General features: G+C 36.1%; 3 protein-coding genes across 9 annotated transcripts in view; 2 read left to right on the top strand and 1 right to left on the bottom strand.

Moving 5' to 3' along the window:
- The window catches only part of ropn1l (rhophilin associated tail protein 1-like), a 193,175-nt gene that overhangs the window by 11,937 nt on the left and 158,463 nt on the right, over positions 1-22,775 (bottom strand). The window contains exons 1-2 of one of the 7 annotated variants that reach the window (XM_087308928.1): positions 2,136-2,406; positions 1,443-1,517 (exon numbers count right to left, since the gene is read on the bottom strand). The exons of 1 other annotated variant lie outside the window; for it this stretch is intronic. The gene's annotated coding sequence lies outside the window, so the exon portion shown is untranslated. Of the gene's footprint in view, positions 1-341; positions 508-1,442; positions 1,518-2,135; positions 2,459-22,775 lie in introns of those variants that run through there. 5 more of the 7 variants (XM_087308931.1, XM_087308926.1, XM_087308925.1 and 2 more) reach the window with 5 other exon arrangements.
- si:rp71-1f1.6 lies at positions 3,187-4,418 on the top strand. Its single transcript, NM_001245034.1, is given in 1 exon segment — positions 3,187-4,418. A coding segment is annotated over 1 exon segment (834 nt). The 5' UTR covers positions 3,187-3,353; the 3' UTR covers positions 4,188-4,418.
- Positions 13,076-16,683, top strand: si:rp71-1f1.5. The gene has a single exon (XM_087309535.1). It carries the CDS (start codon positions 15,518-15,520, stop codon positions 16,349-16,351), a length of 834 nt encoding a protein of 277 aa, XP_087165661.1. The 5' UTR covers positions 13,076-15,517; the 3' UTR covers positions 16,352-16,683.

The raw sequence follows: 22,775 nt of genomic DNA, 5'->3' as shown, positions 1-22,775 counted from the left end.
AGCTTGTTCCCAAATACTTTAGTGAAATATAGGACCAGATGTTCCATAAAGTGAATAGAAAAACAATGCCCTCTGATGTGGACTCTGCCAAACGTCAAGGTACACCTTGCATAATTTGTGTTCTCCATTTGAATATTTGGTAAAATAAAAATATTTAAATTTTTTAGGAGGTTTCATTTTGTCCACTGCCCACAGATTACTTTTTTTTTTTTTGCTGACCAAGTCGGGTAACAGCCACATCACCATCCCCAGCGATGTTTGCCTCAAATTACAGCTTCAACTTTTCATATATCAAAATTTTTAAAGCTAGAGTCTGTGCAAATGTAAAAAACTGTACTCACAGACTCAGAGAGAAAATTGGTATCAGAGAGCTGGATGAACAGTACGAGTTAAATGATGTCATAGTATGCTGAGAGATGCAGATACACTTGAAGTTCCAGCCCTTTACCGACGAGGAAAACAGGTAATGCAACACACTCATGAACAGACGAATGTGCGCATGAACTCAGAACTCAGATTGGTAATTTGACTGTTTTGTTTACAAAACTGCAGTATTGTTACAGTTTTGAACAATTTCTTTTATTGTATATTGGCCCTTTTCACATTTTTGGGTTTCTTAGCAGTAAAGTCATCATTTGGGTAAACATCAGTGAATGGAAAAGCACAACAAATACAGTTTTATTTGCATTTGGGAGGGGGATATTAGTATGAGACTAATAACGGAATCCATATATATATATATATATATATTTTTTTTTTAAACAAACTACTGTAAAATTACAGCAAAAAAAACATATTACTATTTTTTTTGCATTTCAATTTTGTTGTGGTCTGTCTAAAAGCTCTAAAAGGCTGTTTTCTGAAGTGAGGAGGGATGTTGTTCAAAAATAAATTCCTTAGAATCAAAGCTTAAAGTAAACATTTTCTTCTCTCTGTAGACCAAACCTACTATCCCTCACTTTTAATAAAATTTTTTCTTCTGATCACCCTTTGCATCTATCTGTGGATAAGCAAGTATTTGATCAATAAAAATTATTGTAAACGACTAAACCAATTTCCTCTGCTACCTCAATGTTTTAATTGACTTGCAAAAAGTGTGCATGCAAAAACTTCTTGTTCTTTTACAGCTTGTTCTAAAATGTTTCTCTACCTAATATAAGACTAGGTGTTCTATAAAGTGGACAGAAAACCATGCCCTTTGAAGTGGATTCTGCGTCAAAGTCAAATGTCAAAGTACACCCTGCATAATTTGTATGATGCATTTAAATATTTTTAAAGCTAAATTAAAATATAAACTTACCCACATCACAAACAAATCTCCACACATTTGCATTCAAACACATGTATCCTTTAAATCAGGATTAAAAAAAAAATTGTCTATACCTTATAATGAATATAGTTTAGAAGTAAAACGGTTCACAAAAAAATCACAATTTACTCACCCTCAAGTGGTTCCAAACTTCTTATTTCTTTTCTCCTTTTCAAGTTTTGTTGAAAACAAAAGAAGAGCTAAAAACCTGTAATCGTTGAATTCTAAAGATGAAACAGCAAATACTGTGGAATTCAAAGGTTACAGATTTCCAGCTTTCTTCAAAATAACATATTTTGTGTTCAACAGAAAAAAAAACACTTAAAGGTTCCCAGCAGGCACACAACATTATAAGACATATTAGGTTAGATTTAGGTCATGACGTCAGGTGACCAAAATTCAATGTCTTGTCAGCGTCTAAGGACAACGTTATTTTGATGTCCATTAACAACTTTAAATTTTGTTGATATTTGGTTGGTTTTAGGTTGTGTTGGAAAGTGACCAAATGTCATGATCACCAGTGATCCTTCCTGACAGATTGCCATGTCTCAAACAAACCAGATGTTAATCATGGTTGATGACACACACACAGCTGAGACTGGTCATTCAGACTATATATACACCACACACTCCAGGTTATCACAGAGTCTTTGATGTATGTACCATGCATGTCCTAGCATCTTGTTGTTTTGTCTTTTTTTTTTTTTTTTTTTTTTACTTTAGCCTTGTTTGTGACACCTATTTTTGACCTTATGGATTTTTTTTGTCTACGTTTTTGGATTGCCCTTTTTTGTCCCTGTTTTGCTTAAATATAATCTTATTTTACCTGCACTTGTAACAGTTGTTCCTTGCTTTGATCCCAACACGTGACCCTAAAATCCAACATCTGATAGATGACATAGTGGTAACGTCCACACAATGTTAAGGTGTAACATAAGTAGATGTTGATATTTTGTTGATTTTAGGTTGTGCTGGAAAGTGACCAAAATCCAATGTCTGCTAGATGTCTAGTGGTAACGTCCATACAACGCCAAGGTGTAACGTGAGTTGACATTGATATTAGGTTGGACGTTAGACATTGATGTCCGCCTTACATTGCGTTTTGATGTCAACCCGATTTTCATTTCCAAACAAAATCCAACGCCAAATGACGTTGGGGTAGTTTGAGGTACAACGTCAATATGATGTCATGTTGACGGCCTGTGCCCTCAGGATTTGAAACAAATAAAGGGTAAGTAAATAATGACAGATTTTTTTTTTTTTCTGTTTTTTTTTTTTTTTTTTTGAAAGTCTGTCCATTATAATATAAAGTGGCTTCTAATAATGTGCAGTCTATAAAACCAAAATCTGAAAATTATTTTTAAAGTAATATAAAATTCAGCGGCATGGTGGCTCTGGGGTTAGCACTGTCACCTCACAGCAAGAAGGTCACTGGTTTAAGCCCTGGCTGGGTCAGTTAACGTTTTTGTGTGAAGTTTGCATGTTCTCCCCATGTTCGCATGGGTTTCCTCCAGGGGCTATGGTCCCAGTAATGGGTTGCGGCTGGAAGGGCATCCGCTGGGCATCCACTGCATAAAACATATGCTGGATAAATTGGTGGTTCATTCCACTGTGGTGACCCCAGATTAATAAAAGGACTAAGCTGAAGTAAAAATAAATGAATGATACATAATTATTCTTTTTTTTTTTTTTTGCATTGAGAAGTAAAGATCCACAATTTGTAATTTGTATTGTTTTATTTTATTTTTTATTATTTTTTATTCTTTTCATGTGGTCTAATTTATGAACCTCTTTAGAACAGGGGAAATGTACTTTGACATTTTTCTGAAAGTTGGAACACTCAGGTCTGAAGGGGTTAAGGAAGGATTGATGACAATGCTTTCTGTCCTCCTTAAATATCATGGGCATGACACTTGGACTACTGTGAAAGTACAATCAGAGCTTACAGCCTGTGCTTGCTTGCTTGTTTGTTTAATGTTTGTGCTCCTGTTTTGGCTGAGTTTGGATTTAAAGTAATTGAGCTAAACAATAGCTACACTGCTAAATGATGGATGTTCAAAGGTATTTGGCTCGTATCGGCTGTTCTGGTCAATGTCCCCCGACACTGGAGACTCTGCGATATCTACACCTGAACCACTTACTGACGGTTCCCTTTGAAAACCTCACCATTCACACCCAGGGTCGGGTCAGGCTGGAGCTGCCACTTCTGTATGAAAAAATCGTGGTGAATCATCGTGGAGGATTCTGCTTTGAGATTAACGGACTCTTCTCCTGGCTGCTGTCTCAGATGGGTTATGATGTCACTTTGCTCTCGGCACAGATCAGGAGTCGGTTCACCGGAGCTTACGGACCTCCATTCGACCACTTGTTCTTGATGGTGAAGGTGGATGAACACAGGTGGCTCTGCGATGTTGGGTTTGGGTCTGGATTCCAGCTTCCTCTTTCTCTTGAGACTGACAGTCCTCAGATCCAGAGCCACGGCGTTTATCGCCTCAGATCTGAAGGAAACTTGATTTTCATGGAAAGTAAGTCAGAGATTGGTGGGGAATGTTGGACAGAACAGTATAAGTTCACTCTTGAGCCTCGAGACAGAGCTGATTTCAGAGCCATGTGTGACTACCATCAGAGTTCTGTTAGCTCACTTATGTTCTGTAAGTCTCTCTGTTCACTGTTGTTGCCCACCGGGAGAATCACCATCATGGGCCGCAGACTGATTATAAGCAGTTTGGGCTCAGGTGATGGAGAACATGCATCAAGAACCATAACAGATCTTTCAGATGAAGAAATCACAGAGCTGTTGAGGGAGAAGTTTGGAATTGTTCTTCAAGCTCCACTCATTCCTAAAGATAACGTGGTTTTACCACCAATCAAGTATTAAGTGTTTGTTTATTTGGTGGGTCTTTCTTGCACTTTAAAGAGATTGTTAATAAATATAACATTTATACAACATTTAGGTTACTCACTTCAAGTTCCAAAGCCAGTTTTTTCTATTTAATACAAGTGACAGTGAAAAAACTACTAAGCAATCATTAGCTATCAGTTTTTTGTTTGATTGTTTTTAGAATATTACATTTAATCTATATAATGAATGTTGGCTAATTGTAGCTAATAAATAAATGTGATTAAGATTAATTAATTTTAATTAAATTTTTTTAATTTTAATGGTGGTCTTTCTTCATTAATAAAAGTGAATGTATTTTAGTGTTAATAAATTATGACAGTTTAAAATAAATAGACTAAAATTGCATTTTTGTCAATGTAAATATTAACTTCATCATGATAACACTGTTCTATTATACAACTGAATTAAACTGAATTATTCTATTAAACTGTTGTTTTATTATAATCTACATCAACATTTTAATTCAGCTTTTTAATGTTAGATGAAATTACAGTAATTTTGTTATGCCCTTTGTCATTTTTTATTTTATTTTAATACAATAATTTGTTTATTTACATTTTTATTGTTAATAATTTTAGGTAAGTTGCCATGGACATGTTTGTATTTACTTTTATTTCAATAAATGACAGCACTTAATCATTACAATGAATAATAACCTTGTGTTTTTGAAGTCACTGTTTACACAAGAGGGATACAAAAGATACGAAATCCATTTTTCCCTAATACAGCTAATAATGATTACCTCAATAAATTGAATAGCGTGAGCTTGATCAATCACCATAACTCACAAAACTCTACATGAACACGTTTTGGGATATTTACACCATAGACTGTAAAAGATTTACACGTATTGAGCCTTTTGTTCTCAAAGACTCGACGTAGCAGACAAATACGCTTGTAAAAGATGTCAAATCTAAGCAAAAGTGTAAAAACAAATAATCATTAGACTTAGTGGTCTTAACCTCAGTTCCTGGAGGGCCACAACTTTATAGTTTATCTCCAACCACCTCCAAGTCACACCTGCTTACTGTATTAGTCTCTGGCCCCTTTTTACACTAATACGTTTTAGTTTTAAAAGGGTGTTTTAGAATGAGAACGACCCGCGTCCACACTGGCATTTCACCCAGCGTCTCTGAACTCTCTGTCTACACTATACTGATGAAACGCACATCACGTGACCCCACACTCTCTGGCATGCACTGCAGCGATGAGACCTGTGCACATCGGACGGTTCATCAGGGATCTACCGCTGGATCTAATCTTACTGTATTTGTTAAACGTGATATTTACAGTAATTAGTCTTGTCTCCATCTATGACATATTCCCCGACTTTTGAATCTATTGCTTGTTCTCAGGTAACATGTTGTGGCTGAGCGCAAAGATAAGTTAATATGTTAATTTATGTAACCACGTACACTGATTCTGCACATTTGACTGTTTGTCTTTATTTCCTATATTATATAAACTTACTGCTGTGCGTTATACTTTTATAATGGCCATTATTAATTATTAAAACTAATATTCAGCAAAAGAGAGGGTATGTTTCGTATTTTTTACTGACAATGAAGGAAGGCAGTAATGTTATAGGCTCCGTTTTGTTAACATGTAAACAGTAAAGATGACCTTCATATAAATATGTAGCACAACGCCTCAGCATTTTTGGTGTCTGTTAAGATGCTAAGATGAAAATTAAAACAGGTAGATCCTGATATCATGTTTTCATTTTATTGTTAGGAAGGGAAACAACGTAGCCAGGGTAATGTAAATAAGGTTATAAAGTAAACTGTTCCCTTTGAAGATTTACCCGACGTGTCCTTGGGAGTCTGTTTTCCATATCAAACTTGCAGAGATGCAAGTAGATGCAAGACTGAACTGTGTGTAGGGTACTTAATATTGAGGAAAAAGCTCCAATCAAATAAGAGAATGTCTGCAGCCCCGCCTCTGTTTTCAGATGTCTTCGCTTTTCCCCATCCACACTAACACGGAGCAGCAGTGTTTTAAAATTAAAATGGCCTCTCCAGCGTTTTGCAAAAACCTACCTTTTCGGTGCTCGAAAACTCTGGCGTAGACAGATTGCCAAACCATAGCAAAATGTATGCATTTTAAAACTAAAACGTGTAAATGGGGCCTCTAGTAACACCTTGATTAGTTAGATAAGCTTTGTTTTATTAGGGTTGGAGCAAAACAGAGCTGCGGTCCTCCAGGAATTAAGTTTAAGACCTATGTGCTACATGAATTCGGTTAATAAACGTGCTGTTGTGTCATGCATTTTAGCATTCATACATTTTAGGGATTCTGAGATTATATTTAAGCTTTTTTGAAAGGATGCGCTACATCTTCGTTCATACAGTTACAGCAGTGATGAAGCTATGCTAACTGTAGCCAAAGTGTTAAATATAATCTCAGGATGCTTAAAATGCATGACTATATGAATCAATTGCAAACAAAACAAAAACATAACAGTATTTCTTAGCCAGGTTTTTTTTAATAATGTGTCAAAAAGTAGTAGTATATACACTTAAACAATGTTTTTTCTTTAAACAAAACTAGACATTTTAAAACTAAAATGTTAAAATGCCTGAAATATATAAGTAAAAATCAGAAAATCATCAGTAAAACATTGTCAAAAAACATTCAGTTCATTTACAGCTGTACTCATTTTGCTTATCTTGAATTTTTTGAACAAATTACTTTTTTCGTAATATCTGGCAACATTTCTTTAGCGTCTGTTTTAGTATCTGTATTTGCCACTTTCGGTTTTCCATTCAGCATAGTTTCAGTATTCAGTCTGGTTTTAAGGCTATTTGCAATACATTTTAAGGGAGGATCGATGACATGTTTCGTGTCGTGTGCATCAGACGTGGACTTCCAAGAAAGTACAACCCGAGTTTACAGCCTGTGCAAGCTAGCTTGAGAGGTTGTCTAAAGTTTAATATTTTTGCTGCTGTTTCGACTGTATTTGGATTTAAATTAATTGACCTAAACAATAGCTACACTGCTAAATGATGGATGTTTAAAGGTATTTGGGTCGTATCGGCTTTTCTGGTCTGTGTCCCTCGACACTGGAGACTCTGCGATATCTACACCTGAACCACTTACTGACGGTTCCCTTTGAAAACCTCACCATTCACACCCTGGGTCGGGTCTGGCTGGAGCTGCCACTTCTGTATGAAAAAATCGTGGTGAATCGTCGTGGAGGATTCTGCTTTGAGATTAATGGACTCTTCTCCTGGCTGCTGTCTCAGATGGGTTATGATGTCACTTTGCTCTCGGCACAGGTCAGGAATCGGTTCACCGGAGGGGGAGCAAAGATGGCAGCAGAGTGAATGGTCACGTTTTTTTAGTGCTTAGGTACTACGGGGAGTTTTAAAGTTAACAAAGCGGTTATTTTGCAAATAAAATCTTAAATTTTGAAAGCGTATGTGTTCCTGAATATTTTTAACGTTTATTATTTAATCTCTGACGTGACAATGGGGAAAAAAAAGAAAGAATCAGTCCCTTCAGGAAAGTGCTATATTGGCTGGATACCTCGTGGAAGAAGGGGGTATGGAGTCTGCAAACATGGAGAATATCGATCTTGAGATAGAAATTGGTGCCAATGAAGAGGTTTTTGCAAAGCCTATTTGTTCTACTCCATCCAAGAATCCAACGAGGTCAAAAGGTACGGATGAAATATCCTTATCTACACTACTTGACACGATTCAGAAGCTAACCGCTAAAATGGATGAAACGCACGACAAAGTGATTTCCATTGACAATATGGTCACATTCTCCTATGAAAAACTAGATAAATTGTCTGAAAAAGTCTCCCACATGTGTGAAGAGATCAAGACACATGGCGTAAGAATAGCTCAAATTGAGAAGGAGAATAAAGAATTGCTGGCAGAAAACCTACGTCTAAAAGAGAACTTTGACGAAATGCAGCGCTACTAACGGCGATGGAATCTTAAGTTACAAGGGGTTCCAGAGCGCGACGGAGAAGACACGAGAAGTGTGACAATCAGCATCCTGAAACAGGTGTTCCCTAGTATATAAGACAAGATGAAAGATGTAATTGATGTTGCTCACCGGCTGGGGCTAAGGAGGTCTGACGGAGCACCTCGTAACATCGTGATGTGTTTCACTATGCGTACATACAGGGACATTGTATGGCGAGCTGCAAAAGACTCTCGCTATCTAGCGGAAAACAGAATTCGCATCAAGGAGGCGTTAATCAAACAGGATGTGGATGCTAGAGCCAAGTTATGGCCTTTAGTCAAGAAGGCTCGCGAGGAAGGCAAAAAGGTTTTGTGGAATGGCCCTTATGCTTTTGTTGCTGGAAAAAAACCTTGAACTTATTCCCTAAAAACTTCACGTAGCATATGTAGCCGAACAAAACTTTTCAGTTATCTAAGCAATCTCCAATTGAAGAATAACTAATGGTATATCTGAGACTTTTCTTTTTCCATATTGACTGTTATGACTATATTTTATATGTAATTTGTTCCTACATAAGTAATTGCACTACTGGCTAAGGTTCATGTTAGCTTTATTCTCCTCTTTGCCGTTACCCGTTTACAGCGGTAAGTTCAAGAAGTGTGCATTGTTAATTTTGTTCTATTTGCATTAAACTGTATTCTAGTTTTCTCTTTTATCTCTGTTTCTAGTTATTTGTTTATTTTTTTTATATGAAAGTACAAAACTTTGAGTTTAACTCTTTGAGTATTGTCTCGTTAAATACCCATGGCTTGAGAGATCCTACAAAAAGAAAAGCTTTATTTTGATTGATTCATTCATTTTCTTGTCGGCTTAGTCCTTTTATTAATCCGGGGTCGCCACAGCGGAATGAACCGCCAACTTATTCAGCAGGTTTTTACGCAGCGGATGCCCTTCCAGCCGCAACCCACCTCTGGGAAACATCCACATACACATTCACAAACACACTCATACACTACGGACAATTTAGCTAACCCAATTCACCTGTACTGCATGTCTTTGGACGGTGGGGGAAACCGGAGCACCTGGAGGAAACCCACGTGAAGACAGGGAGAACATGCAAACTCCACACAGAAACACCAACTGAGCCGAAGTTCGAACCAGCGACCCAGCGACCTTCTTGCTGTGAGGCGACAGCACTACCTACTGCGCCACTGCCTTGCCCGCATTATTTGGATATTGTAGGAAAATTAATGTTGACTTAATACTTCTACAAGAAACCTATTCTTGTGAGAATGATGTTCATTTTTGGAAATCACAGTGGGGTGATAAGGCCTATTTTAGTCATGGGTCTAATCATTCAGCGGGTGTTATCACTCTCATCAATAAATTTAAAGGAGATATTGTTGAATCTCTGGCCTCTACAGAGGGTAGATGGGTTATTCTTGTCACTAAACTTGACAATGCAGTCTTTATAATAGCTAATATACTGTATATGGCCACAATTTTACTTCCGTCAATAAAGCTCTTATTTCACTACTACAGATAAAAAATTGAAGCTTTAAAGAATAAACATCAACAGGCCTTTGTTATATTTGCTGGAGACTTTAATGAGGTTTTAGATAATTCATCTGACCAATATCCCCCAAAAATGAGTCGCAGTAATGACATCATTTATACTTTGTGTGATTATCTTTAAATAACAGATGCTTGGCAACATTTTTTATCCTGATGTAAAGAAATATACGTGGAGTAATAATCTTCAAACTTATAAATCTAGAATAGATTTTTTCCTTATTTCTCAACAGCTGTTACAATTTGTATTTGATGTAAGTCACCAGTATGCTCCATTTTCTGATCACTTGGCAATTAGACTAGTTCTGCAAACGAATCATAAGGAGAATACCTTACGTGGTTACTGGAAATTGAATAATAATTTATTAAACAATAAAATTTTTAATAATCAGATTAAACATTTAGCTAATGAAATATTCTCAAATTGTGTGAGTAAGTCACATGCTGCTGATTGGGATTATTTTAAATTTAAAGCTAGAGCTATAGCTATAAACAGATCTAAAGCCTTAAGAGTGGTTAATGCCAGTAAAGAAGCTAATTTATTAAATAATATAAATGCCTTGATTAAAAAAGAAAATCTCTGTTTAAGAAACTACTCAGTTAAAATCCTGTCAATTAGAATTAGACCAGTTGTAAATTGTTAAAGGTGCCTTTGTTAGATCCAGAGCAAAGTGGACTGAGCAAGGAGAGAAAAATACAAGCTTCTTTTTCTCACTTGAGAAAAGAAATTGTAAAAGAAAGACTATTTCTGCTCTACAAATAAATAATTCCTCATCTAAAAATCAGGAAGAAATTGGAAATTTTATTTCAAAATTTTATAGAAACCTATATTCCCTTGACTCACAGGCAAGCCAAAACGGATCTTACCTACAACAAACAGAAAACTAGTAATGTAATGAGGTTAAAGTAGTAAGTAATGAGGTTAAAGTATTATGTGAAGCTCCAATTTCTTTGAATGACATTAGGGATGCAATGAAATTAATGAAAAAAGGGAAGTTGCCTGGCCCTGATGGCCTAACATTAGAATTTTTTATACATTTTTGTGAATTCTAAGAGCAACCCTTTCTTTTAATGCTTCAAGAGTGTTTAGAAAATGGAACAATGATCCCTACTATGAAAAAAGGTGTGATATCTCTTATTCCCAAACAAGACAAAGATCCAACTATTATTGACAATTGGCGTCCTATTACGCTTCTAAATTTTGATTATAAATTACTTGCTTCCATTTTTGCCAAAAGATTAAAACAACATTTCCATTACATTATAAATAACGCAGACTGGATTTATAAAAGGGCGTCATATTGGTTGTAATACCCGACTTGTGCTGGATTTAATTGATTATAAAAATTAAATTGATTCTGATGCTTTTATTCCTTGATTTTTACAAGGCTTTAGACACCGTAAAGCACAAATTCCTTTTAGACACTTTAAATCCTTTGGATTCCCCTTAAAATTTCTTAATGTGGTACAAATGTTGTACAAAGATATTCATAGCTGTGTAATTCTAAATGTATGTACTTCACCAAGATGTCCTGTGCTCCGTGGTATACTACAGGGCTGTCCCTTAAGCCCATTCTTATTTTTATTTGTTGTAGAAACTATCTATAGATATTCTACACACTAATAATTTGGTTGGTATTATTATCTTTAACAGAGAGATTCGCATATCACAATTAGCAGATGACACTACACTATTTTTAAAGAATAATGATCAAGTGTCTCCTGTTTTAACCATTATTAATGCATTCTCAGAGGCTTCTGGACTCAAACTAAATTTATTAAAATGTGAAATTATTTGCTTGTATGACACCTTAGTTGCAAAAATTGAAAATATACCAATCAAAAATGAAGTAAAATACTTAGGAATTAATATAATAACAAATCTAATTAGCAGACAGTTTTTAAATTTTTCATCAAGATTATCTAAGTAAAATATATTTTTAACAGTTGGCTCCAAAGAGATTGATCAATTCTGAGTCTACTTAACCAAAACAGATGGATTATCTAGATTTGTGTATACCCCTCATTATCTTTAGCAGTAGATAACCACACCTCTAAAAAAGTCACACCTCTTGATTTTATTTGGAATAATAAGCCTCACAAATTGAAGAAACGTGTTATCAAATAAAAGGAGTGAGGGGGGTTTTGAAGTCCTAAATTTTGATGACACCAATAATACTTTTAAAATCAATTGGCTAAAGAGATGTTTGCTTTCAGACTCTATGTGGTATTTTATTCCAAACAATATATTTAAAAAGATTGGTGGCCTTTCTTTTTAAATGAAGTGCAATTACTCTGTTGGTAAATTACCTATTAAATTAGCTCAATTCCATCAACAAGCTCTTTTAGCCTGGAAACTGACTTACAGCCACAACTTCTCACCCCACAAAACCATTTTTTGGAATAATGCCGACATTAAGATAAATAAATATTTTTTCTGGGATTAATGGTTTAACAAAAACATTATTTTGGTTTCTGATCTTTTTAACAGTAATGGGGATCTTTTAACTTATGAGAGTTTTATAAACATTTATCAATTCCCTTGTCGCTATATGGAATTTAAATCAATTATAAAGGCTATACCTAGTGGATTAATATGTCTGATGAAAGCAGCTCTTAGTTATGAGGCAGGTTCCAAACAATTGTTACAATTACACCTAGGAGGAAAATCTATTCTTAGTAAAGAATGCAATAATAAGTTTATACAGTACGTCAAGTGTCCCAGTCACATAATGTAATCACTCCTAGAGGAAAGTTTTTTTGGGGTTCCATAATTGTTAATATTCAATGGAGGAAAATATGGTTATTACCGTATAAATTCAGTATTCCTAATAAATTTACAGAGGTGCACTTTAAAATTTTGCACAATATTTACCCATGCATGTAATGCACTTTTATCCAAATATTGTGATGTTACTGATATTTGCACATTTTGTAAGAATGAGTGTGAAGACATTTGTCACTTATTTTTTTCTTGCGTTGTATCATCACTGTTTTGGGATGATTTAAGTTCATATTGTTTTTCCAAGGTTAACATGAGTGGTAATTTGTACCTTAAGGATGTTATTTTTTATTTTGAAAACCAAAACAAGTCGTTAGAAGCCACTGTAAACTTTTTTTATACTTGCTGGGAAATTTTACTTTCACAAACAGAGGTTCCTTAAAAAAATCCAATCTTTATAGACTTCCTGTGTGAAGTAGAACATTTAATTAAATCTCCTAGATTTATTGAAAATAAGAAATGGGCTTTTTTATTGAGCAAATATGATATCTTTCATGCTACTTGAATATTTATCTCCTTTTTTAGTCTTTAAGCTTTTTACCTTTTATTTTTATTATTATTATTATATTTTTTATATTTATTTTTTATGGTTTGTGTTTTGGTTTTGCCCTTTTTCTTGTTTATGTAATGTGATTTTTGTGTAAAAGAATCTTTTACTTATTTTTAGTTATCTTTTACTGTATTCTAAGTTGTATTATACAGTTTCTTGAAGCTAATAAAAAAAGTGGATTTGTAAACATGTACTTTTCATTGCGTCTACCTTAAAATTCATTCGTTTGCAGCTTGAGGTGCAGCTGGAAAGTGCAAGTGTGTTGCCCCACGTGTGCATCCCTTGATTGTAAATAAAGTAACGAACTTGCCTACAGGTCGCACACCACAAGCACCGCTTGGCGACGCGCAGTGTCACGCCATGCAGCACTATGCATTTTAGAATTCTAAACATCTATCAGGGTACACACAACTGTGCTGCAAGTCAGCGGTTGTCTGCGGCGCCTAGCCACGGCTCAGGACATTTCATATTTCTGCCGAGCCACAGAGCACCATCTGAATAGTTTCATTTTAAATAGCTTGCGAATGTACACGTCTTTTGTGCCGTGTTGCGGTCTCTGAGCGGCACATCTGGTGCCTCATTTAAACTCAGTCAAATTCAGTGTGCGTGTTTATTAGCCTCGTGTACAAGCTCGGAACTTTAAACCAGCACACAGTTGGCTGTAAAACTATACAAAGACACAAATGATTCTGTACTCCCTGTTTGGTCTGTCCAGGTCGTGCATGTACAGCCTGTCTGTTGCCAAACACAAAGTGGGGGAGCTCTTGGCTCTGCCCCCTTCTTACAGTGGGCGAGGAGTCAAAAGTAATTTTCATGTGAACCAACACAACCCTAAAACAATGACCTGTGGACACACCCTGAAAATGACACTTTTAACACATTATAATAAAAAAAAATCTGAATTGTGTTTTGAACTGAACCTAAACTGGCACACTCAGAACAACCATATTAATATTAAATCTTAAAAAGGGGTAAATTAGGTGCCCTTTAAATCTTGAAAAAGTAAAATACTGTAGGTGCCCTTTTAGTCAAAAACCGAATAAAGCACACCTTTTTCCAGAGTACAGACAATAGAGGGATCTGCAGCTGAACCAACTGGAACCATACTAATAATTGTAACTAACATAATATTAGTGCCTTTAGGTAAAAGCATCTACTTTTTATTCAGCATCTGAAGTATTTTATTTGCTATACAGTTTTTTTATTCTTCTATTTTCATGCCTATGCTGAATTGAGGTCACTCAGAAATGTAAAATGTAAATTTCACAACAAATGATTTGCAAATTAAATATAAAATGTAACTAAACCAGTTCACTCTGTCAGACTTTAACATTTTTTAATTGACTTAAAATGCTAAAACTTGGATAAAGTGGACAGAAAAACAATGCCCACTGACGTGAACTCAAACAACATCCTGCATAATTTGTCTGATACGTTTGAATATTGTTAAAAACAAACTTTGTTGGTTTTAGTTGACCAAGTCATAGGTAATAGCCACATTGCCATTTCCAGGGGGTGCATGGGGTTGTGACGTCAACTCGATTTTCATTTCCAAACAAAATTTAACAGCCCCAGGACTTAGGGGTATGTTGGCGTACAGAGTTATAATGACGTCATGTTGACGTCCTGTTCTTGCAGGGTTCTAAACAAATAAAGGTTGAGTAAATGATGACAGAAATTTTTGTTTGTAGTCAACTATTTTTTTTTATCTATCCATTATAATATAAAGTGGTTTTTAATAATGTGCAGTCTATAAAACAAAAATCGCAAAATTAATGTTTAAGTAATATAGAATTCAACGGCATGGTGGCTTAGTGGTTTGCACTGTCACCTCACAGCAAGAAGGTCACTGGTTTAAGCCCTGGCTGGGTCAGTTAACGTTTTTGTGTGGAGTTTGCATGTTCTCTCCCTGTTCGGGTAGGTTACCCCTATATAGTCCAAACACATGCGCTATAGGCGATTTGAATAAGCTAAATTGGCTGTAGTGTCTGTTTGTGAATAAGTGTGTATAGGTGTTTTCGAGTACTGGGTTATGGCTGGAAGGGTATCTGCTGTGTAAAACATAAGTTGGATAAATTGGCGGTTCATTCCGCTGTGGTGACCCCAGATTAATAAAAAGGCTAAGCCAAAGGAAAAATAAATGTATGGTATATAATTATTTTTTTTTTTAAATTGAGAAGCAAAGATCCACAATTTGTATTGTTTTATGTTTTATTCTTTTCATTTGGTCTAATGACCATGGGGAAATGTACTTTGACATTTTTCTGAAAGTTGGAACACTCAGGTCTGAAGGGGTTAAGGAAGGATTGATGACAATGCTTTCTGTCCTCCTTAAATATCATGGGCATGACACTTGGACTACTGTGAAAGTACAATCAGAGCTTACAGCCTGTGCTTGCTTGCTTGTTTGTTTAATGTTTGTGCTCCTGTTTTGGCTGAGTTTGGATTTAAAGTAATTGAGCTAAACAATAGCTACACTGCTAAATGATGGATGTTCAAAGGTATTTGGCTCGTATCGGCTGTTCTTGTCCATGTCCCCCGACACTGGAGACTCTGCGATATCTACACCTGAACCACTTACTAACGGTTCCCTTTGAAAACCTCACCATTCACACCCAGGGTCGGGTCAGGCTGGAGCTGCCACTTCTGTATGAAAAAATCGTGGTGAATCATCGTGGAGGATTCTGCTTTGAGATTAACGGACTCTTCTCCTGGCTGCTGTCTCAGATGGGTTATGATGTCACTTTGCTCTCGGCACAGGTCAGGAGTCGGTTCACCGGAGCTTACGGACCTCCATTCGACCACTTGTTCTTGATGGTGATGGTGGATGAACACAGGTGGCTCTGCGATGTTGGGTTTGGGTCTGGATTCCAGCTTCCTCTTTCTCTTGAGACTGACAGTCCTCAGATCCAGAGCCACGGCGTTTATCGCCTCAGATCTGAAGGAAACTTGATTTTCATGGAAAGTAAGTCAGAGATTGGTGGGGAATGTTGGACAGAACAGTATAAGTTTACTCTGGAGCCTCGAGACAGAGCTGATTTCAGAGCCATGTGTGACTACCATCAGAGTTCTGTTAGCTCACTTATGTTCTGCAAGTCTCTCTGTTCACTGTTGTTGCCCACCGGGAGAATCACCATCATGGGCCGCAGACTGATTATAAGCAGTTTGGGCTCAGGTGATGGAGAACATGCATCAAGAACCATAACAGATCTTTCAGATGAAGAAATCACAGAGCTGTTGAGGGAGAAGTTTGGAATTGTTCTTCAAGCTCCACTCATTCCTAAAGATAACGTGGTTTTACCACCAATCAAGTATTAAGTGTTTGTTTATTTGGTGGGTCTCTTGCACTTTAATAGATTGTTCACCTAATAAAAATATCATTTATGCAACACTTAGGTTACTTCAAGTTCCAAAGCCAGTTTTTTCTAAAAAAAAAAAAAAAAAAACAGAAAAATAAAACAAATAAATCTGTTTAGGATTATTTAATGGTGGTCTTTCTTCATTAATAAAAGTGAATGTATTTTGGTGTTAATAAGTAATGAGTTCAAAATAAATAGACTAAAATGGCATTTTTTCACTGTAAATATTCACATCATTATGATAAAACTGTTCTATTATACAACTGAATTAAACTGAATTGTTCTATTAAATTGTTGTGTTATTAAAGGGCACCTATGGTGAAAAATCTACTTTTCAAGCTGTTTGGACAGACATATGTGTAGCTATAGTGTATAGACCATCATATTGGGGGTATATAAACACACCCAGTCCTTTTTTTTTCAGTTTAACAACATAAAAACGGTGGACCAATTGGAGCGTTTTTTAGATTGACCGCAACTTGACGCAGGAGTGCAGTCCCCCCACAAACCAAATTGATTAATAGTCACGTGTATAATCATGTCGACACGACCAGACGTGCGCAGAGCAACCGGGAATAAAAGCTCTGTTCAGTTCGCTAGGATCATCAATCATCAGCAAATCTGATCAAGAGTAAGTTTCACATGTTTAAAATGTGTAAAACAGTGCATGTGTGTAATGAAGTACAGCGATTTACTTCAGCTTTACTTCATCAGCACAGCCGCGTGACAGAACAATTATAAAGGAAGACGCCTCAATCCCGGTTTGTAGACGTTTAATCAGGTTTATTACATAAACATAACAAATATCCACACAGCAGTGGAGATTAACCTGTATCCTGTCACATATGCGTGCAAAAACAGTGCAAAGCTAAGCTTGCTCTGTCTGTCTGTCAGTCTCTGTGTGTGTGTCTGCTGTGGTGTGTGTGTGTGCGTGTGTATCTGTGTGTGTGCGCGGGAACGATATTGTGTGTGACTAATCATTGCAACTGCACAACAAATACTCATTGGTAAAGTTCTTACTGTAGTATTTCTCACAAACACTACTTGAGGTCTCCTTCCTTTAAGTCTCTCTGTTGTCTGACGCAGCCAAGGGAGGAGATTAAAGCACGCAGAAAGGCATGTTGAAATGGTAGGCGGGGAGGACTCGCCTTAAAGGCGCAGTACGACAAAACAACCCCCTGGTGGAAAAATGTATAAAACAGGCTCTAGTAAATGGTATAATGAAAAATCTGATGGGTGTTTTGAGCTGAAACTTTACATACACATTTTAGAGACACAAAATACTTATATTAAATCTGAAAAAAGGGGTAAACTAGGTGCCCTTTAATATCTACATCAACATTTTGATTCAGCTTTTTAATGTTAGATGAAATTACAGTAATTTTGTAATGTGCTTTGTCATTTTTTATTTTGTTTTATTACAATAATTTGTTTATTTACATTTTTCTTGTTAATCATTTTAGATAAAGTTGCCAAGGACACGTTTGTATTTATTCTATTTGAATAAATGACAGCACTTAATCATTACAGTGAATAATAACATTGTGTTTTTGAAGTCACTTTTTACACAAGAGGGATACAAAAGATACAAAATAATTTTTTCATTGTAATATAGCTAATAATGATTACCTCAACAAAATAAATAACGTGAGCTTGATAAGTCACTATAACTCCAGCCTGATCTCTCAAGGAAACATAAGTATTTTACGTTTTGTCAGTTTAGTGGCTTATTCATACGAGTTCAGTCGTACAAAAATTGATGATTTTTAAAAGGAGGGGTGGCACCCAACAACACCCCTAACCCCAACTGTCATTGTGTGATGAGAGCAAATTGTACTAAATTGTACGAATTAGATCGTACGAATTAGCCAATAAATCAAAAAGGTACGAATTGCCATGAGATGATACCCGTTTTGGGATATTTGCAACATATGACTGAAAAAGATTTACATGCACTGAGCCTTTTGTCTTTGTAGACTCGGTGTAGACATATACGCTTGTAAAAGATGTAAAATCTAAGAAAATTAGCAAAGGTGTAAACACAAATATTCATTAGGCTTAGTGGTCTTAACCTCCACAGCTCTGCATAGTTTGGCTCCAACCACCTCCAACTCACGCCTGCTTATTAGTCTCTTTCCCGTTTACACTAATACGTTTTAGTTTAAAAACGGCATTTTAAAATGTAAACGACCCGGCCCGACTGGCATTTCTCCCAGCGTTTCTGAACTCTCAGTCTGCACTACACCGCTGAAAACACACATCATGTGCAAGTCGTACTGTTCATCAGGGATCTACCACTGGATCTAATCTTACTGTATTTGTTAAACATGATATTTAATTAGTCTTGTCCCCATCTACGACATATTCCCCAACTTTGGTGTTTTGAATCTATTACTTGTTCTCAGGTAATGTGTTTTAACTGAGTACAAAAATAAGTTAATATATTAATTTATGTAACCACATACACTGATTTTGTACCATTGACTGATTGCTTGCCTTTATTTCCCATATTGTATAAACTTGTTGTACGTTATACTTTTATAATGGCCATTATTAGTTATAAAAACTGACATTCAGCAAAAGAGAGGGTGTATTTAATTTTTTACTGAAAATGACGGAGGCAAAAACGTTATAGGCTCCATTTTGTTAGAAATATGCATATAGTGTAGATGACGCTCATAAAAATATAACATTACATAACAAATATGTAATGTAAATACAACATAACAAACTCTAACATTGCCTGCAGGGCAGAACTGGGTTTATACCTGCTAAACTTGGAGATTCAGAAACGATCTGTTCAGTTCTGGCTGCACCTGCATCAGTCGGACCCCCAGTCTGTCCAATATAAAGCCCTTCTATGAAGGTAAATCCGTTGCGAAACTCGAGAGCTTGCAAATGTAAATGTGAGCACTTGTGATAATAATATTTGTATGTGTAGGTTGAAATGTACACTTATAGCTCTGATGTGAACAGCTGAAATCCTCGATTTGCACACACACACAACAATCCACACACTTGTGTTTTAAATTGGAAGTTGCAGATTAATAGTTGTGTATTTGTAAAATGTCATTCACAAATACAAAGTGACAGACACACGTGTGCAAGGCAAATTTGACTGCATCTTCGCTCTACAACCACAGGTCGGCACTCACAACCTCTCAGATTCGTCAGTACAACTACAAATCTCCCGCGCTCTGACTTTTGCTACACATCTCCCGCGATCTCTGTAGCAGAACTCATCTGTGCACTCGCAGATGCAGAGGCGTGAGCAGCGCGGGGCGGGGGAGGGGCGGGGCTGGTGTAAAGCTGTTTGATTGGCTGATGCCTGACCAATGAACAATGCCAGCAGCCAACAGGACTGAGGTGCAAAATAATCATTTCCCACGATTATTTCATTAGTTAGGGTTTATTTAAACTCTTTTCTGAAGAGATTCTTGTTAAAAATAATAAATTCTGTGGAAATGTACATACCAGTAAAAGAGCAGCAAAGCCAGTTTATTGGCTAGAGCCAGCCAATGAGATAGGGCGTTTCTGTTTGTCAGGACACAGGGCAGCTCACGTTGTTGGAGGCCTCGAGCAATCAGAGGGTAAGTTATGATTTTTAATAATTATCTATATGTTCAATACTGTTAGCTAAGCTAAGGACTGTGCTGGGTGCTTCTCTTGTTTGTTTTTTTTATATAAGAAACAGTTATGAGTTATCTAGGAGCTGCTTTCAATCATGTTATATGGTTCTAAAGATACGATTCAACCCACATGAAATAAGAAGTTGTAATAGTATTTATAGTAAATAATAGTACGTTTTTGAACCATACTAACTATAGTAAACTGTATTATACAGTATATATTGCAGTATCTACAACTTTGTTAATGAATGCAACAGCACACTGTAGTATTAACTAGCATGAACTGTAATAAATTGAAGTATACTTGTATGTATGTATGTATGTATGTGTATATATATATATATATATATATATATATATATATATATATATATATATATATATAAATAGCTTAAACTTTAAAAAATTTAAATATAGCTATGTGTTTAAAACTAAACATTCTAATGTCATTTATTATGCAAATGTCAAGTTGAAACAAATCTGTTAAAAACACGTATTTATATGTAAAACCTAATACATTTTAAAGCAGTTTCATTTCTTTCTAATTTTTACATCTACATGCATTACATCTGATTTAGGTCCAGAACTTGCATCCTTCAACATGATATGTGTGTTCAAAGGAAGAGCAACTAGGTGAGGGAGACAGTGTCCATCGCTCGGCAGAGGGTCCACTTTGAGCATCTCATCTGCAGGGTTAAGCAACATAAGCTGAACAGTCATCATCTCTCTCTATTACAGCGAGCATCAACCAGCTTTACACAATGGCTTGCTTTCTGACCTTTAGTTAAGGCTTGAGCAAAGTATTAAAGAGGAGATAACATTTGATGGGTAATGATGAAGTTGGATTTACCACCTCCATCTCATTATGAACAAGGAAAAACCCTGAAATATTTCAATACAAGTAACTAGACATTTGCACTGCACTTATTTGGACTGTAAATTTTATTTGACAAATTACATTCCCTTACAGAACAGGTGTCAAACTCTGCAGCTTTGCAAAGTTTAGTTCTAACCCTAATTAAACACACCTGATCAAACTAATTGAGTCCTTCAGGTTTGTTTGAAACTTTCACTTAAGTGTGTTGAAGCAGGGTTGCAACTAAAAACGTGAAGGGTTACGGCCCTTCAGGAACTGAGTTTGACACCCCTGCTTTACAGTAAAGTGTAAAAATACTACATTAAACAATTATCAAAATAAAAGTTGTGTTTGTGGGTGAGTGTGTGTTTTGTTCAAATCTGTAGTCATCTTGGCAAGAAAAAAGAGAAAATAAAGTCGGCTTCCTCTTGAATGATCTGAATCATTTTGAAGTGTTTGTAGATGAGCTGGATCATCATGTCATCTTTAACATAAATAACATCCTATTCAAGCTATGCAGCTTCTCTGAGTTCCTCATCGACTTGAAACATGCTGATCTCTCCTGTCACTCCATCCTTACAGGAAACTGAGAAATAACCTATAGTTAGTAACGTTCATAATTAAAAAAGTGATATAAAGGACACACTGTACACAAACATGTAAATAGATAGATGGATAGATAGATATGATGCAGGTTATAATAACAAAAACCGGTATGATCTGTAAGAAACTGAAACGCCTAGTGTTATTTTTAATTGCTATTAATGTGTGTGTGTGTGTAAATATACTTCAATTTATTACAGTTCATGCTAGTTAATACTACAGTGTGCTGTTGCATTCATTAACAAAGTTGTAGATACTGCAATATATACTGTATAATACAGTTTACTATAGTTAGTATGGTTCAAAAACGTACTATTATTTACTATAAATACTATTACAACTTCTTATTTCATGTGGGTTGAATCGTATCTTTAGAACCATATAACATGATTGAAAGCAGCTCCTAGATAACTCATAACTGTTTCTTATATAAAAAAAACAAACAAGAGAAGCACCCAGCACAGTCCTTAGCTTAGCTAACAGTATTGAACATATAGATAATTATTAAAAATCATAACTTACCCTCTGATTGCTCGAGGCCTCCAACAACGTGAGCTGCCCTGTGTCCTGACAAACAGAAACGCCCTATCTCATTGGCTGGCTCTAGCCAATAAACTGGCTTTGCTGCTCTTTTACTGGTATGTACATTTCCACAGAATTTATTATTTTTAACAAGAATCTCTTCAGAAAAGAGTTTAAATAAACCCTAACTAATGAAATAATCGTGGGAAATGATTATTTTGCACCTCAGTCCTGTTGGCTGCTGGCATTGTTCATTGGTCAGGCATCAGCCAATCAAACAGCTTTACACCAGCCCCGCCCCTCCCCCGCCCCGCGCTGCTCACGCCTCTGCATCTGCGAGTGCACAGATGAGTTCTGCTACAGAGATCGCGGGAGATGTGTAGCAAAAGTCAGAGCGCGGGAGATTTGTAGTTGTACTGACGAATCTGAGAGGTTGTGAGTGCCGACCTGTGGTTGTAGAGCGAAGATGCAGTCAAATTTGCCTTGCACACGTGTGTCTGTCACTTTGTATTTGTGAATGACATTTTACAAATACACAACTATTAATCTGCAACTTCCAATTTAAAACACAAGTGTGTGGATTGTTGTGTGTGTGTGCAAATCGAGGATTTCAGCTGTTCACATCAGAGCTATAAGTGTACATTTCAACCTACACATACAAATATTATTATCACAAGTGCTCACATTTACATTTGCAAGCTCTCGAGTTTCGCAACGGATTTACCTTCATACCCTTCTGGCTAATGAAAAACCTACAGTGTCTCATCCTCTAA

Source organism: Danio rerio, chromosome 24 (genome assembly GCF_052040795.2).
Source record: "Danio rerio strain M-AB ecotype USA chromosome 24, GRCz13ab, whole genome shotgun sequence".
Lineage (NCBI taxonomy): Eukaryota > Metazoa > Chordata > Actinopteri > Cypriniformes > Danionidae > Danio > Danio rerio.
Note: the sequence above shows the minus strand (reverse complement) of the source record. Positions and strands in the feature narration are given on the sequence as shown.